This window comes from Cyprinus carpio, chromosome B21 (assembly GCF_018340385.1).
Source record: "Cyprinus carpio isolate SPL01 chromosome B21, ASM1834038v1, whole genome shotgun sequence".
In the NCBI taxonomy this organism is placed as follows: Eukaryota; Metazoa; Chordata; class Actinopteri; order Cypriniformes; family Cyprinidae; genus Cyprinus; species Cyprinus carpio.
The window spans coordinates 2991394-3009968 of record NC_056617.1 but is presented as its reverse complement, the minus strand read 5'-3'; the positions used below and the strand labels follow the sequence as shown (position 1 = coordinate 3009968).

Genomic DNA, 18575 nt, shown 5'->3' with positions numbered 1-18575 from the left:
CTTCATATCTGCTTTGTGTAAAAAACACTTCACAACTTTCAACACATGATGGCGCCACAGCGCGGCTTGAAAAACAGATTCGGTGTTCCTAATATTGGACTTAATTGTTAAAGGGATACTTCCTGACTGGCAGGTAGGGTTTTGATAAAAAAAAAAAAAAAAACTCTGTCTATGCAGTAGAAACGCGGTTTAAAAAATTGCTACACGACTAGAAAATAAAAACCAGAATTAAGCGAAAAAGGTAGGAAAACTTCATCACCCATAATGCACTGGGCTCGTTCAAACTATCCGTGGGCGGGGATACAAAAAGGCGGAAATACGATCTGTAGTTTTCACAAACATTGTTTATTTACTTTAGCTGGTTGAAAATCGGGGAACGTACTCTTTAAAACACAACTTATTAAAGAAAGAAAAAGCACATGTACAACACTTTAATGTTGTATCCCTCGTGTTAATTTGGATAAATTATAATAAAAAATACAAATGTGTTACCTTTTTGAGGGGGATTGCAGAATACTTAACGTGCTTTATCAGATTTCTGTTGTCATCGTTTTCAAAAATTTACGTAAATTACGTTTTATTGTTTGCAATACGAGTCCTGTTTTGACATATTTTAAACAATGCAGATATAAAATATTTGATTCAATGCTAAACACCCTGACATCCTTCCTGGCCTTACTTAATATAGCCTATAAATAAGACGAAAATCACAACATTTGCTTGTTGTATGACTTCGATAGCTGTCAAAATGACAAAAGCCACTAGCTTCGCCTTGTCTGGACTGTGAAACATTAAACAGGCCTGTTCAGTGCTGGATCTTGACCAAGTCTACTTACAAATGCTGCACTTTGCATTAAATCGACTCACCTGTGGCTGGCTCTCACTCATTTCCTGTTTCTGAAGGAACCACATCCTGCATGTGGCAAAAGATGCTCCTAATGAATAAAGGAGGACGTGAAAGTCTCCAACCGCAATATTAAACCACACAAGTTTCATCTGCTCATGTGTAAAACCAGTGATTTAAGAATCGTGTAGAAACATGTACTGAATGTGCACTGTGTGACAGCTCTGCTGCATTATTCAGTTGCATGTGCATACAAAAAATTGCATGCAAGTTTTCAAAACAATGGTAGCTGATCTATAAAATGTGATTTAAAAGCTTAAATGAAACGCTTGTATGTACTGTATCTGTCCACTTTTTGTTTTATGCAGGAGGAGGAAGTTTTACTAAAGCAATAAAGACTGAGAGGTCACTACCCTTGTTTAGAGGTTTAAACAAAGAGTCTGTGTGTGTGTGACATTGACCTTGTGTGTGTGTTATAAAGGTCTGGATCAGCTGGTAAAGCAGCCAGTCTTGATGTAAGGATAAATGACGACAACATTGACCTTGGTTATTATCATTAACTAAAACTAAAGCCATAAAAAGAACCATTTTTTGTTATTTGAGGGGGAAAAAATGAAATAAAATAAAATAAAATACCTAAATTAATTTTATTTCAACTAGTTGCTGAAGCAACATTTATCATTTTAAAATTAAATTGATGTACTAAAATAACTAAAATTAAAATGAAAACTATATAGATATTTAAAAAAATTAACTAAAATTAAAATGGAGACTGAAAAAAAAATAAAAACTTTTATTTTAAATTAGATTAACTTGATGTACTAAAACAACTAAAACTGAAGTGAAAATGAATACAAAATGTATATAAAGACATTTAATACATTTTTTTATTTTTTTATTTTGAAATTGTTAATAAACTATTTAACTTGATAAACTAAAACTGAATTAAAAATGAATAAACTATAGATAGACAGATAGATAGACAGACAGACAGACAGACAGACAGATAGACAGACAGACAGACAGATAAACTAACTAAAATGATAATGAAATTGGAAAATAATAGATAGATAGATAGATGACAGACGGACGGACGGACGGACAGCTAGACAGACAGATAGATAGATAGATAGATTATATTAAAACTAAAATGATAATGAAAATGGAAAATATTAAAATAAAAACAAATTCAAAATCTTAAAAACTATAATAGTATCTCAGTGATAATGAAATAACACTGGTACAAATGAAAACATGGTCTCTCACAAATTATAGAAATATTATTTATTGTGGTTGCAACCTCTTTTGGAGGACAGCAAATATTCTAGTAACTTCTTTGAAATATATCTGCTGAGATAAACATGCAATTATTTAAATAACTCAAGAGGACTATTATAAACACAAATGCTGCTTGCACTAACATGAGCCGGTGTCATTTGCTCTCGAGGATGGAGGGAGTATAAATAGAAGTGTGGACGGTCGAGGAAAAGCAGTTGTCATCAGCCTGAGAGGCCCGTCTCACCGCACTCGTCCTCCACAGATCTCTCAAACAGCCGGAATCCTGACGGGATCCACGGATCAGGAACAGACTCAGAGCACCTGTGAGCGAAGAAACCACCACACTGCACCAGTGTGACATGAGCTGTGTGTGTGTGTGTCCAAGCGTCTGTCCCTGGAGTCAGAAAATGATGCCATGATGAGCGATAATGAGCCGCTTCAGAGAACACCCTGTCCATCACAGCTCTCCTACAGGACAACAACGAGAAACAAGACCATCACAAACACATGATGAGGTCTTCAGCCCACACACAACTAAAACATACAAAATACATCTAAAATAAAAAATATAAAATATCAATCTAATCTAAAAACTGAAATAAAAGAAAACAAAAAAAAAAAAAAAAAAAAAAAAAAAAAAAAAAAAAAAAAAAATATTTAAATCAAAAAAAAAAAAAAATAAAAAATTAAATATATAAAATTAAATTAAATTAAAAATACAATTAAATTAAATAAAAAAATAAAATTAAATCTAAAATAAAATAAAGTATAAAATATGTATTGGGGGTGCAATAAAAGGACATCTTTATTTGTTCAGTATTTACTGGAGCTATTTTAAAGAAGCTTTTCTGTCTAACTGACCTCACTACCAACCCTAAGTCTGATGAGGCAGCATTTTTAATGTGGAAATGCATTATAAATAAATAATGCATATATTTTTGCTTCAGCTGTTGTAAATACTGAATGAAGGCACTTTCACCTTTACCAAATATGTGCAGTGAGCGAATGCGTCTGAAATCAAACAAACACTATAACATTCTTTGAATGGAATCAGTCTCTCATGGTCACCAATGCTGCATGCATTGCATCAAAAACACAGTAAAAATTGTGAAATAATATTACAATTTAAAATAGCTGTTTTGTATATAAATATCTTGTAAAAATGTAATTTATTTCTTTGATGCGCAGCTGTATTTTCAGCATCATTACTCCAGTCTTCAGTGTCCCATGATATTCAGAAATCATTCTAATATGATGATTTGCTGCTCAAGAAACATTTCTGATTATTATCAATGTTGAAAACAGTTGCAACTGTGAAATATCATTCCTGATGATCATTCAGTAAATGTGTTATAAAATCAGTCATGCTGATATCTGTGTGGGTTCTCCCTCACCCATGCTTTCTTCCACTGCTGCAGGAGTGTGTTGTGGTCAGTCAGAGCGGTTCTCCAGCGCTCCACGGCCTCGTCTGAGAGCACACAGAGACACGTTACACCATGTCACAGGTCAGACTAACACAGCAGTGTGATGAAACGCTTTACCTCTGCTGTCGAGCCGAAGCTCCACTCTGGACGTGTCGCTTCCCGCTTCAGACACCGCTGTACACTCGTACTGGACGTCTTTATTCAAAGCCTCCTCCCTCAGCCAGCTGCTGACCAGCACGGCATCATGGGAAACCACCTGTCTGTATTCAGTGACGGGAGTCTCGAGCTTCTGCCCGTTTATGTGCCACTCAACACTTACATCTCTAGGACCTGAAAGAAAACTGCACTTACATATGGATCCTACAGGGTAATTAGCACTTCAGTACACACACACACACACACACTCAGTGTGAACAAGACATGTCCAATCATCTTCATCCACATCATGCTGTTTGTGTTATCACACTCTCATATTACATGCACAACAAACTGTAGCTTCAGATCAGAAAGTGACAATAATCACTACATGTATTTGCTTAGGCTGGATGATCACTTCAAAAAAGACTTTCCAAACAATCTTCAAACAAACTGCCCTTTTCTCTCTCTCTTTGTATTCCCACACTTGTTTTTGTTCTCAAATGTTTTTTTTTTATTGTAAAAAAAATAAATAAAAAAAATAATAATCCAAAAAATGTTTTTACCCTCATGTTTTGTTCCAGTCATCATGACCTTTTTTTAATTTTATTTTGATGAAAATGCTAGTTAATGTTATTGCATTGGACTAAAACCAACTTAAAAGTAATACTTCCAAATAATAATAATAATAATAATAATAATAAAAAGTACTTTTTTGGGGGGTTTTTTCCTCACCTTGTTCACTTCTGTTGTTCCTGGTCAAAAATGACTGGCACAAAAAATCGCTTGTAAATTTCTCATGAAGATTTTGCCAAATACTGGATCTTTTTTTATCAATTTCTTTTGTTTCAAGTAACAGAAAAAGCTGATAAAATGATTAGATCCAAGTTTTGGTGATAATACAGCATAATGAAAGGCTTTTTAAAAGGCTGGTTATTTTTGACTAGAAAACCAAATGATGTAAAGGATTTTCAGCAGCACAAGGGTTAAATGAGTGTTTCCAGCATCACCACAAGAAACTTTGACTCGTCCCTTAGTTTGTAAAAATGTAAACATTGCACAATAAAATACATGCCAAATACACATGTCTTTAACACACACACACACAAATCACTTGTGCAAAGTTATATGCAAACTTTCACCTTATTACTCTGTAAAAACCAGTAACTTTCATCAGTACATGGAGTACATGACGGATGTACATGGTGACAAATAACATAAAGCTCATCCACCAAGAAATTAGTTGATCACACACACACACACACACACACACACACACACACACACACACACACACACACACACACACACACACACACACACACACACAGAGCAGGAAAATGACTGATACTGTCCTCTCCTGATGATAATGGAACTGTTCTTATTAAGTGCAATTATACCATAGTGTAGTTTACAAGATGATGAACATGAATTATCCATTAGTACAGGACCATTCAAAGATTTGGGGTAAGATTTTTTTAAAAATAAATTAATATTTTTATTCAGCAAGGATGCATTAAAATGATCAGCAGCGAAAATAAACCTTTATAATATTGCAAACGATTTCTATTTCGAAAACATGCTGTTCTTTTGAACTTTCTATTCATTAATTAAAATGTATCACGGTTTTCACAAAAATATTGAGCAGCACAACTGTTTTCAACATTGATAATAATCAGAAATGTGGGAAATCAGCATTTCTGAAGAATCATGTGGCACTAAAGACTGGAGTAGTGATGCTGAAAATTCAGCTTTGATCTCAGAAATAAATTACATTTATCAATAAATTCACATGGAAAAATGTTATTTTAAATTGTAATAATATTTCACAATTTTACTGTATTTATGATCAAATAAATGCAGCCTTGGTGAGCAGAAGAGACTCTTTCAAAATTTTTTTAAAAAACCTCTGAACCCCAAACTTTATTTTATTTTTTTTGCAGAAAAAGCAAAGCCTATTTGAATAGATTTGTGAGGTTTATATTTGTAATTCCTCACAAAGATTCTGTGTGTCATGAGTTTGCATGTTAAAACAATATATAATATACAGCTTCATTAACACATCTCAACACAATAAACAGTGTTTCACATGTTTTGCCATTCAAAAATTTATTCAGGCTCTCTTCCAAAAAAAAATCTGAAGAAACTTTGTACATCTTTCATATGTACATATACTGTATTTACACTGTACATGACTGGAACGTCCATCACTCCTTCACCTTCATTTACAAGAGTCCAAGACTCGCGTCAGCAGGTAACACAATCATAATAATCATAAATTAGGATCTGAAGATAATTTTGAAATAAAAATAAAGGAAATTCAAAAATTATTCACCAATAAACTTATTCAGTCTTTAAAAAAAAAAAAGGTGTAAAAATAAAAATTTGAAAACATTTTAGGCATCAGACGGTGTGCAGAAGATCTGGATCATGCAGACACACAAACACTGTCTAAATACTCTACAGTGACTTCCTCTTTCTCTCCTCTACTTCCTGTCTGACCTCTGGCTTCTCGGCCAATCAGAACACTTAGGAGGAGGAGCGAAAGGAAGTCACACTTCAGAGTACTGAGACGAGACAGATGAGTGAGAGAGAAAGGTCAGAGGTCAGAGGCAGCACTCACCCAAGGCCAGGCAGAAGAGCAGAAAGGCCTGGTGAGGGTGAACGCTCCAGGACTGCTCCCTCAGCAGAGGAGGAATCAGACGAGCCCCGGCCAGACCAGGAGGAAGAGGAGGAGGAGGAGGAAGAGGAGGAGCCGGGCAGGGACGGAGGGGAAGGAGGAACAGCCCAGGAAGCTGAGCAGGACACAGGAAATGGAGGGAGAGAGACAAATACGAGAGTGTGCTGAGAATCAGAGGAGGACAGCAGATTCGGAAACGCCACGCGGGAAAACACAGCACACAAACAACGGCCAGGTCACCTTTCACCCCAAAATCAAAAGAAAAACATACAAGACAATTTCTGCATTTTTTTTTTCATGAGATTTAAGCACAGTTTTTTCTATTTCCATAATGCCCAAAAATACTTTATATGTAATACAGTCATGAATATTATCCCATCAGGATGCAATTTATTACCATCATCATCTTTATTATTATTATTTATATTAAAATGTCAAAGTACTGTCAAAATGACCAAAAAAAAAAAGGTGCTAAGAATGATTTTAAACATTAAAGTCCAAAATCAAAAGTTATAGTTATATATAGCATACATATACAGCATAAAGAAAAAACTGTTTTTGTGACATTTAGGAGCAGATGTCTTCTTAATATAGTAATTAACACAATGAAAAAAAATATATATTTTTGAATTAAAATCAATGCAAAAAAGGTCCTAAAAATTGTCCTTTTATAATAATAATAATAATAATAATAATAATAATAATAATAATAATAATAATAATAATAATAGTAACAGTTTCTCATTTTGTTAATAGTTTTCCATCAAAAAATAACTTATATGTACTACAATCATGAAAATTACCCTGTCAAAATATGAAATGTAAAATGCAAAAAAACAAACAAACAAACAAAAAAACTTTAATTCCAAAAAAAAAAAAAAAAAAAAAAAAATAAAAAAAAAGAGAAAAAACCCCTCCAAAAAGTAGATTTTCTTAAAATCAGTCATGAAATAATGTCAAAATGGAGAAAGAAGAGAAAAAAAGAAAGAATAATATGGTCCTAAAAATTTTCCTTTTTATGCAAAAATGTTTTGGTTTTTCTTAAAATTTTGGGGTTTCTTGGCATTTTTTAAGATACAGTATTTACACTATTATTGCTGACATACAATTAAATAATATAATATCTTTAAAAAAGATCTGAAACAAAGCTTTCAAAGCTGACGTTTGTGGACTACAGTGGAAAAGTCTCACGAATCACACGTATTGTTATGTGAGACAGCGGCCCTTTCGCAGGTTAAGTGTGTTAGACATCTCATCTGCATCCACAGCACAAACCACCACAGGAAGCTGTGCAAGAGACACATCACAGTGTTTTTGGTCTGTTATAGTTCAGTCTGGCTCCATGTTTGAGCTCTTCCAGAGCAGTTCTTCGTCATGAGATCCTGCGTGTGTGACACTGAAAGCATCCCTGAGATTCCTTCAATCCCCACTTCAGGTCAGACCCAACACTGCAAGAATGATTTACTCAGAATATCAGTACTTTTCCATCGTCAACATCTGAACATTCTTAAATCAAGATACATTTACTAGAGAAGGAAAATTAATTCTGGAAAAAAAAAAATGAAGTGAGTTTATGCTTAAAATGTCTATATATACATTTAGAAGAATTTAATACGAATTTAATAAGAATAAGGCCAAAAAATACTTTATATGTAATACAGTCATCAAAATCAACCTGTCAGAACAATAACAAATTTTATAATTTTTATTTTAATTTTTTTGTTAAATTATTACTGTTATGAAATTATGTCAAAATAAATAAATAAAAAGTACAAAGAAAAGGCCTTTTATGCAAAAAATAAATAAATAAAATAAAAAATAAATCAATAAAAAAAGATTTGGGTTTCACCTAAATAACATTTTAACGCTAAAACTTTCATTAAACTTTTCTTTCATAAAGCAAGACTCAAGAAAATGTATGTTGATTTAAGAATATTTAGATATTTGTAACAGAAAACATGACAAAAAATTCTAACTAAGAAATACATTTTTGCAGTGCAAGCCAAAGCTGAACGTCAAACGCCCCACAAATATTCAAAAACAGCCCGGTGCTCCAATTTGGAAAACATCACGAAACTTACCAATTTGGTAAACAATGTTTCCAATTTGGAATCTTATTTGGTATTCTGCGTCTGTTCTTGCAGAGCTGCGGTGATTCTGTGAATGCGAGTGAAAAGCGGTGCATCAGTACGGCGTGTCGGCGTCTGCGTCTGCGTCTGCGTACTCAATCGGCTGCGATGCACAGTCCACGTCGAAGGGCTGCTCTTTCGAGGGACTGTCGTCATTGCCGGATGGAACTCCGCCGTTCCCACATTCCGGCTCCGTCTCGTATCCAGTGTCTCTGAGTGTGCGCAGCGGATGCGCTCCGTTCTGATTGGCCGGATCCATCTTTTCCTGCACTGTCTCCATCAGGCCGGCCTCGCAGGCTGCATACTCCGGCTGTGGCTTTTTATTTGAGCCGAGCAGCGCGGATCGCAGGCGGAGACACGGCGCAGGCAGGTACTGCATGTAACAGTTGTACGCCAGAGCGGCGAGGAAGAGCAGGAAGAAGAGCAGGAAGAGCGACAGCAGGGCCACGCTGTTGTCCTGCTGAATGTATTTAGCCGAGGGGTCGAGCGTCTCTGTGCGTGTGGGTAAGTTGCTGACCTCCGGGGGGATGTAGTGTTTGGGTTTAATGGCGTTGCTGGGAGGGGTTGTTAGTGAGGGAGCGTCCGTGTGAGCCGGCGTTAGTCCCGAGCCGTTACTGGTATTACCTTCCTCCGGTGGGAGCGTAGACGCGGCGCTGGACGGATGCAGAGCAGATACGGACGGTGCACTCTCAGGAAGCTCCAGTTGAAGCGCGTATCCCACCACCAGACGGGTGAAGTTCTTCCCCATGGACGCTTCGACGGACCAGCACTCGTAGCGGCCGGCGTCCTCCGGCATCACGCTGTAGATCAGCAGCCCGTTCTCGCTCAGCAGGAGGAAGCGCGAGGCTTCGGTCAGGACGCGGCCGTTGAGCTTCCACAACACCTGAGCCAGGTTTGAGCGCACCGGACACGGCAGATCGGCAGAGCCGCCCGGCTTCACCAACACCTGCTGATAGTCGCCCACCGCCAGAGGAGAGACTGCAACACACAGACAGTTATGGGTCAGCTGCTACATCAATACAGTCAGTTATTAGTTATTAGGCAAGGAGAAGTATGACTAGGGTTGGGAGTCGAAAATCAATTCCAATTCCAGAATTGGATACTTAAGGCCAGGAATCAGATACTTGTTGTAAAATTAAAATTTCAGTTCCACCTATCAATTCCTGTGTGCGCATCTTTTATTTTTAGGTGGCGAAGAGGGGCTGTTAAAAATGTATTTGTCTTTGATTACTTCATTCAAAAAAACTGATTCATCCAGTAATGAACCGAGCAAATCTTTCTATGCATAAATTCCATGAGATTTTTGTTAGTTCTTCAGAATTGTGAGAGAACTACAACCATGCATCCAGCTCTTAATCCAGTCCAGTTTTTATGTTGCCTGCTGATTTTTGTTCATGGTATTCAGCAGCAATTAAATGTTTTGCAAAAAAGACACAAATTTTTTTTTTTTACATTTTTTAACCACATTGGAATGGAAACTTGGAATCGAGAAGCAGAATCTGAATTGGAATTGATAAAATTCACATGCAACAATACAATCACTCAAAAATGTTACTAGATATAAATGTTTTAGATAAAAAATGTACATAATAAAAGTATAAAAAGGCACATATACATATTCAATTGTATGGTTATACTGGTGCTTATGAATAAAATAATTAAATTAAATTCTTGCTTTTGTTCGTGCAGTTAAGAAAACATGTAATGATTATTTAGAATTATTTGTACTGTATTTCAATTCATGTTTTGAGAATTTTGAATCTATCTGGCTCTAAAACTATTTCAAAATAAATACGCAATTGATTTATATTATAAAGTTACAGGAATTAAAATATATTATATAGTAAATTATAAATAGAAATAAATAAATAAATTCATTAATTACCTAATTATAATTTATATCGGTTTTTTTATATTTTAATTTAGTTTGTTATAAATATATGTTATAAATATATCTAAAGTGTATCTATCTATCTCTCTCTATCTCTCTATATATATATATATATATATATATATATATCTATCTATATATATATATATATATATATATATATATATATAAACAAACCATATATAAATTATACAAAATTATAAATTGATTACTATTCCTCTGACTCTAAAATTATAAAGCATAAGTTATTTTATAAAGAGAAATACTTAATCTAAATAAAATACTATTAAATACAAAATATAATAAATGAAAATATAACACATAAAATGTATAATAATATATAATAAATGTATAATATATTATAAACATTGCCACTTAAAAATTGCCTAGCACTAGTCTAGTACACACACTCACATATATCTTAAATCTTATATTTTCTTCTGTTAGTGAGTATGTCTATATAATTATTAGAATTACAGTGATTGTTTTGTTCCTCTGTGCCAGTTACTGTAAATCTAGACAGACAAAAACTTGGCACCAAAACAGGACCATTTGAGCTCAAATTTATTACTGATGACATTTCTACATGGCACACCTGTAGGGCATGTCCCAGCATCCCCTTTGAGGCTCTGAATCAACTTCCTGCAAAAGCACACACAAAACACACAGATCAGAGTAAACACAGACACACCTAATCTAAGATGATAATGCTGTCTGGCAAACATATTCCAGAAAATACATTCAAAAGAGTCTTTAAAAGACTTACACTCTCAAATAAAGAAGTATGAAGTAGTGAGAAATACTTGCAGAAATGAAAAACAAAATAGATATAATCTAAATTATGATTCCTCTAATATTATTTCCAAATAAAGATGCAAATATTGTTTAATAAAATGTAATAAATTATAAAAATATTTATAAATGATGGTGATGATTTCTAAAAAAAATCATAAAGCATATTAAAAAAGTATTGAATATATATATTGAGTATATATAAAATTATATTAATACAAAAAGTACAATAATAAAATACATAAAAGTCCTCTGACTCTGATGTTATTTCAGAACAAATATGGAAGTATAAATATTTTACTATAAAAATTATAAATTATATAAAAAATAACACATTGTAAAAATATACAAAAAATATATGCAAAATATACATAATATATAAATATAAAAATATAGATTTTTGTAATAAAATCGCATGAATAAAAAATATATAATTAATTATAAAAGAAATACATAAATGATGATGATGATTCCTCAAAGTTATAAAGCTTATTATATAAACATATATTATAAAAGTATTAAGAAATACTTGCAGAATTAACTAAAAAAAAAAAACATACAACATACACATAAATATATTTAAATATATTTATAAAAACCACTACATGGACTGCACAACAAAATTACAGAATGATCTGACTAACAAATAAGACGCATATCGTATGAGAGCCGTGTTCCTGTTAAAGCGCAGTGTCTGCTAATATTGGAGAAGTTCTGACTCAAATCCTCCATGTGACGGAGACAGACACACCGGCCACATACACACGGTCAGTTTCACGAGTGACAACTGCATTTAATTATCGTTACATGTACTTATGGAACAAGACTCACTCTCCAAACTGCGATGACTGACAGCTTGGAAACCATAGCAACGTTTTGCCGTTTAGTATCCGTTATTGCAGTTTAACTGAAGTACAGTGGACGCAGGCATTGTGTTTTGTTTATGCTCGTACACAGAGTGCGTGCTGTCTGTGCTGCCGTGATCACTCATTACAAGAGCTTTCTGGGCTTCTTGTTTAAGCATCATAAAGCGATCGGATCAAAGTGAGCACACACGAGCTGCTATATTTTGGTCTTATTTCCAGCATAAAGCATTTGGATGTACTTTGGTTTATTATGGTCTTGTTCGCAGGCAAAGGAGTCGAGGCTCGCACTGCTCTGGTACTCATACAGAAGAGAGACACATCTGTGCATGTTAAAAACCTCATTAACAACTGCATAGAATTTCTGCAAATGCAGTTGTCACTACCTGTATTTTTCAGGAGTTAATGCGGTTGTCGAACTCCAATATTCGAGTGAGTTATGTGTGTACAGAATGTGATTAAGGAGTGAAAGGTGAACTGCAGTGTGTATGTGGCCAGTGTGAACGCATCATTTCTCACCGTGGATCGGCATCATGCTGGAAAATATTGAGGCAGGAGCCCGAGTGCGGGTCCCAGGCACAGTACGGGTCCCGCGCCAGAACACAGTCCACACAGGACGGGTACTTCTCACAGAACGCTGTGGGAGACTGAACCACACCTGAGTCTGATCCAGCGTACAGGAACCGCGCCTGAGACACACAAAACACACAACACATGAGGAACCAGAGAAACTTCCTCCCTGCTGACAAATCATACAATGTGTTTGTGGATTTTATTCCTCATGATTCATCGCCTCGGCTCACGGTTCTTACCACTTGTGAGGAGAGCAGAAGTGTTTTAATTGGCTCAGTGTTCTTCAGCAGCTGGATTTCCTCCACTATGTGAACCTCGCCCTCCAACACCAGCGATTTGTGCAGCAAACCTTTATCTGGAAACACATTCAGAGATTAATATAGCAGCAAGATGTGATCTAAATGAGCTTCATGACACTTCACTGTGAAGACAAATCAAAGCCAGACTTCTCACATCCTGTGGTTTAGCGCATCCTTTCACACATTTCACCGCATACACTCACCGGTGAAAGTGACAGAAAAAAAAAAAATTAATAATAAAAAAACATATAAGGTAAATATTGCAATTTATTCAAATGTACTGTTACACAGTTACTTATAATTATGAAAATTATTACATATGTTTCCTTCTTTTCCCTCACTGTTTTTCACTAGACAAGCACGTCATGATTATTTATAAGCAGATATGTACTGTATTTCACTTTCTGTTTTAAGGAGTTATACTGTTATATTATAGTAAAATTGTATTTAAAAAGTTGTATTAAAATAAATCAAATTACGATGATTCTGACACTAAAATGCTAAAAGTTTTGAGAAATAAATGCATAAAAATACCTAAAAAATTACATATACTGAATATATATATTAATTTATATATATTAATATATATAAATTATACTGTTATAATAGTGCTTATAAATTACAATTATTAAAAAAAAATCCTTGCTTTGATGTAGTGAAAAACAATGAATTATGGCATTAGAAATGATTTCAGAGCAAATATTTTCTAAAATTATATAAATAAAAATAAAAATCCTGATGTTTGACCTGATTCTTAAATTACAGTATACTATAGTACAGTTAATTATAAATTATTGAGGAATACTTGTAGACAAAAAATATATAGATACTAAATATAAATTAAATGTTGCTGTTATTCAATTGTACTGTTATACTGATGCTTATAAATTAAAATAATTCAAATGACTCATAACAAGCATGCAAGAACGGATATTATAATTATATTTACCTGATTATAAAATTATAAAGTATATTTTAACTTTGTATGTTAAATGATGTTTTGATTTTACTGATGTTATCTTTTTCTGGTATTTAGTTTATTTGTACAGCACTATGATCAACTGCTGTTGTGTTTATCATTACTTAATAAATACATGAATGAAATGCATGAATGAATATTAGAAAGTATTGAGAAATCCTAGCAGAAATCAAATCTATAGAAGTGCTGAATAAACGCTATGCTTTGACACTGGTCAGACTCACCGGTGCCGGTGAAAATGACGTGGTGGATGCTTCCGTCGAGGGCCTGCACTCTCTGGACGGCGATCTGCGTGTAGTTGACGTCTTTGGTGACGAGGCGCGGGCCGTTTCCGATGGGCAGCACGGGGTCCTCCAGCAGCGGATGGTCCTTCACAAATTGCAGCGTCTTATCGGGCAGCTGGAGCGACGAGGTGATGTTCTGCATGCGGTTCAGGTTGTTGATGCACTGAAATATATAAATCAACATCCAATTATTTTGAAATTCTGTGATATTATTAGCATTAGCTCAGAATAACAAATACAAGTCTCCCGTTATGCCAATCTAGCACCACTTTTTTATTGTATACAAATATGAATGTAAATTAATTTCGAGTTGCAACATGCACTGCATATGCCATTACTATATATGTGTGTGTGTGTGTGTGTGTGTGTATATATATATATATATATATATATCAGGATTTTATGAACTATAAACCTGGTTTCTAAAAATCTAATTTATTTTATAAAAAAATGTATTCTTTATATTTAATTTTTTATTTTATCCATTTCAAAACTGCTTGTCCTATGTAGGGTCACATGCTTTTTTATTGTAAAAATGTATTTATTTTATAATTTTATTTTATTATAAGTTTTCATTAGTTATTTCATTATTTCGATTTTATTTACATTTATTTTATTTCACATCTATATATGTTAATATACAATTTTTAATTATTTTTATTTGGTATTTAGTTTATTTGCATGTTATTTTTTGTTTTATTATTATTTGGTTTTGTTTTATCTAAATCTAATATATTTATGTATTTATTTTATTTTATTTCATTTCATTTCATTTCACATCCATATATTTGTCTCTGTTTGAATTATTTCTATTTATTATTATTTTTATTATTTTATTTTATTTAATTCTTATATTTATATTTATTTGTTTTCATTTTATTTCACATCTCTATTTTCCAAACTGTTTGTCCTACATACGGTCACATGCTTGTTTAACAGGCTTTTTTTTTTCATTTAGTTTAATATTGTATCTTTTCATTTTTAATTGATTTTGTTTTATAAATACTCTCATTAACATGAGTAATTCCCTTCCCAGCACCCTCTGATCTTACGGATCCTGTAAGCACACATCTATAACCACTGAGTTGCGTGTTTTGTGGAAATACTAACCTCTCCGGGTCTGGGATTCGGGGTGATGCCATTAAATCGAACCCACTTGGTGTGGGACTGTTCCACCGTGGCCTTCTGCATGAACTTCCCTTTGGAGAAAACCTCATGCACCGAGCTCATGTTATACGCACAGACGGCGGACAGACCAACATTCCCCCTGAAACACACAGAAACAATCCCATTTCTGAAGAAAAGTCCCTTAGGCATAAAAAAGAATCTCCTTTTGATTTGCACCAGTCCAATTACTCAGATGCAGGTGATTCTCTGACTCACAGACCAACAGTCATGAACCGATGAATCAATACATAATGGAACAAGTGAACACACACACACAAACACACGCTCACCACTGAGATGTGAAGACCCCATAGATGACGGTGTCTCTCCAGTGTGGCGCTTTCAGAATAAACACATCATGAACCACATTGAACACAAAGTTGAGCTCCGGCATTGAGCAAACCAGCTTAGCCTTCAGAAACGACGTCCACTTCTTCTGCAGCGTCCGCTGGCCTCCCAGATCCCCCTGTTACAGGGAGAGATACAGACAAAACCTTCACAATATTACATCTGCATGCTGGAATTTACATATTGTATGTATTTAAATATATCTGGAGTTTTCAAACTATTGTATGAAAGTTCAAAAAATTCCATCATATCACACACTTTGTACGGAGGTGAAGTTTTATTCAGTTATTCATCAGGGGATTTGTTGATAGCAGGATGGTAAAATGAAGAATAATAGTGCTATTATATATAATAAAATAATTATTAATGTCAGACTCAAACCAAGTTCTTGTCATAAAGTCTGAAATTTAATTAAAATGTTACTGTTTTTATTTGTCTGAATTATTTAACACTATAGTACAATTTAATACCAATATTAATAAATAAAAAATAATGTAATTAAACACTTAAAATTTATTAACTTTAAAAATAATCTTTTTCATTAAACATATTAAAAATATTAATATTATGAATTAACTTTTATTTTTATATTTTTAGTTTTCCTTTTAATATTAGGGTTACTAATGCTAATATAAATACTTATTAATTTTGGAAAATGTGTTATGTGGCTTTGTGATTTTTATTAGTTTTTGTTTTTGAAAGGTTTTAGTATTATTTAAACATGATTATAATTTATATTAATATTTAGAATTAGCTCTTATTTTTATATTTTCAGTATTAATTTTAATATTAGGTTTATTTTTACTAATATAAATACTAATTTGCTTAGAATTTTTATGTGGTTTTATAATTTTTATTAGTCTGTTTTTGCAATATTAATATTTTAGTATTATATATAAACAGTTTTATTAATATTTTGAATTAGATTTTATTTTTAGATTTTCAGTAAGCTTTTATTTTGTAATATTTTCAGTTCTCATTTTAATACTAGGTTTATTAATACTTTTTTTTGTAATTTTGTTAGTTTTAGTTTTTTTATATTAATAGTTTAGCCATATTTATACCCTAACATATATTTATAAATATATATAATATTAGCTTTTATTTTTATAAAAGCTTCTAGACTGTCCCAGAATAAACATCAATAGGATTGCATGGTCACATTCGCAGCCTGTTTATTCATGATCATGAAATGTTGACTCTCCAGCAGTAAACTAAAAGCAAGTTGTGGACAGATAAACAGAAAGTGAGATGAAGATGATCAGATGTCAGATATCAGAAGAGCTTAGAGAAACATCTGTCAAAGGTGACAAAGACGGAAGTTTATTGTTTTTCACAGGAGAAAAACCTAACCATGCGGAACAAATTTCCAGGAACAAGATCATTTTTCTGCCCTTAATAAAATCACAACTTCAGGACACCTTACACTACAAACCTTACAAACGCGAGCGATTCTGGGGATGAGCAGCTTCCCGAAGAACTCGTACTCCACCGACACCTCTGTGAAGAAGTAGTAGATCTTATCGTCATCTCCATCTGGACTGTTCTGCCCTTCTCGGATCACATCAGCGAAGACGAAACTGGGCTCTGAACACAGAACAGAGTCGCTGAGCCACAACTGAGCTGCATTATTATAGAATTATTTGTATACAATTATAGTTTACATTACAGCTTTTGTTTTTAGTTTTAATATGTGACCCTCGACCACAAAACCAGTCTTAAAGGGATACTTCATCCCAAAATGAAAATGTTGTCATTAATCACTTACCCCCATGTCGTTCAAAACCCGTAAAAGCTTTGTTCGTCTTCAGAACACAATTTAAAATATTTTGGATGAAAACCGGGAGGCTTGTGACTGTCCCACAGATTGCCAAATAAATAACAGTGTCAAGGTCCAGGAAAGTATGAAAAGCATCGTCAGAATACTCCATCTGCCATCAGTGATTCAACCGTAACGTTATGAAGCGACGAGAATACTTTTTGTACATGAAGAAAACAAAAAAATGACTTCAACAATTCCTCTCCTCTGTGTCTCTCCAAATCAGCGTAGTGCCATTTTGACAAATCTGAGCAGTACGGAGATGGCGTACACTCTTCTGTGTCAGCTGCGCTGCGTTGATGTGCTGTTTTCATTCAAACCAAAGCGTAAATACACATACAAAACGTATCCTTGTGGCGCGGCTGACACAGAAGAGCGTACGCCGCCTGCGCACTGCTCAGATTTGCCAAAATGGCGCTACGCTGATTTGGAGAGACACAGAGGAGAGGAATTGTTGAAGTCATTTTTTTGTTTTCTTCATGTACAAAAAGTATTCTCGTCGCTTCATAACTTTACGGTTGAATACTTTCCTGGACTATGACAGTGTTACTTACTTGGCAGTCTATGGGACAGTCTCAAGCCTCCCGGTTTTCATCCAAAATATCTTAAATTGTGTTGTGAAGACGAACAAAGCTTTTACAGGTTTGGAACGACATGGGTAAGTGATTAATGACAAACTTTTCTTTTGGGATGGAGTATCAATTTAAGTGTCAATTATCTGAAAGCTGAACAAATAAGTTTTTGTTAGGATAGGACGATATTTGGCTGAGATCTGAAATCTGGAATCTGAGGGTGAAAAAAAAAAACTAAATATTGAGAGAACCATCTTTAAAGTTGTCCAAATTAAGTTCTTTGCAAAGCATATTACTAATCAAGAATTAAGTTTTGATAAATTTACGGTAGAAAATGTACAAAATATCTTCATGGAGCATAATCTTTACTTAATATCCTAATGATTTTTGGCATAAAAGAAAAATCTATAATTTTGACCCATACTATGTATTGTTGGCTATTGTTACAAATATACCTGTGCTACTTATGACTGCTTTTGTGCTCCAGGGTCGCATATT

At 33.9% G+C, this 18575-nt stretch overlaps 1 protein-coding gene across 10 annotated transcripts in view; it reads right to left on the bottom strand.

The window, feature by feature from the left end:
* Positions 1-2113: 2113 nt before the first annotated feature.
* The window catches only part of LOC109045910 (semaphorin-4D-like), a 58003-nt gene continuing 41541 nt past the window's right edge, over positions 2114-18575 (bottom strand). For 3 of the 10 annotated variants that reach the window (XM_042747665.1, XM_042747667.1, XM_042747666.1), the window contains exons 9-16: positions 17122-17273; positions 15629-15804; positions 15282-15438; positions 14112-14334; positions 12849-12964; positions 12556-12725; positions 10977-11023; positions 8181-9468 (exon numbers count right to left, since the gene is read on the bottom strand). In XM_042747665.1, the coding sequence (XP_042603599.1) occupies positions 8546-9468; positions 10977-11023; positions 12556-12725; positions 12849-12964; positions 14112-14334; positions 15282-15438; positions 15629-15804; positions 17122-17273 (1964 nt within the window). In that variant the 3' untranslated portion in view covers positions 8181-8545. Of the gene's footprint in view, positions 2591-3516; positions 3591-3663; positions 3877-5609; positions 6477-7269; positions 7810-8180; positions 9469-10976; positions 11024-12555; positions 12726-12848; positions 12965-14111; positions 14335-15281; positions 15439-15628; positions 15805-17121; positions 17274-18575 lie in introns of those variants that run through there. The other 7 variants (XM_042747668.1, XM_042747671.1, XM_042747670.1 and 4 more) reach the window with 5 other exon arrangements.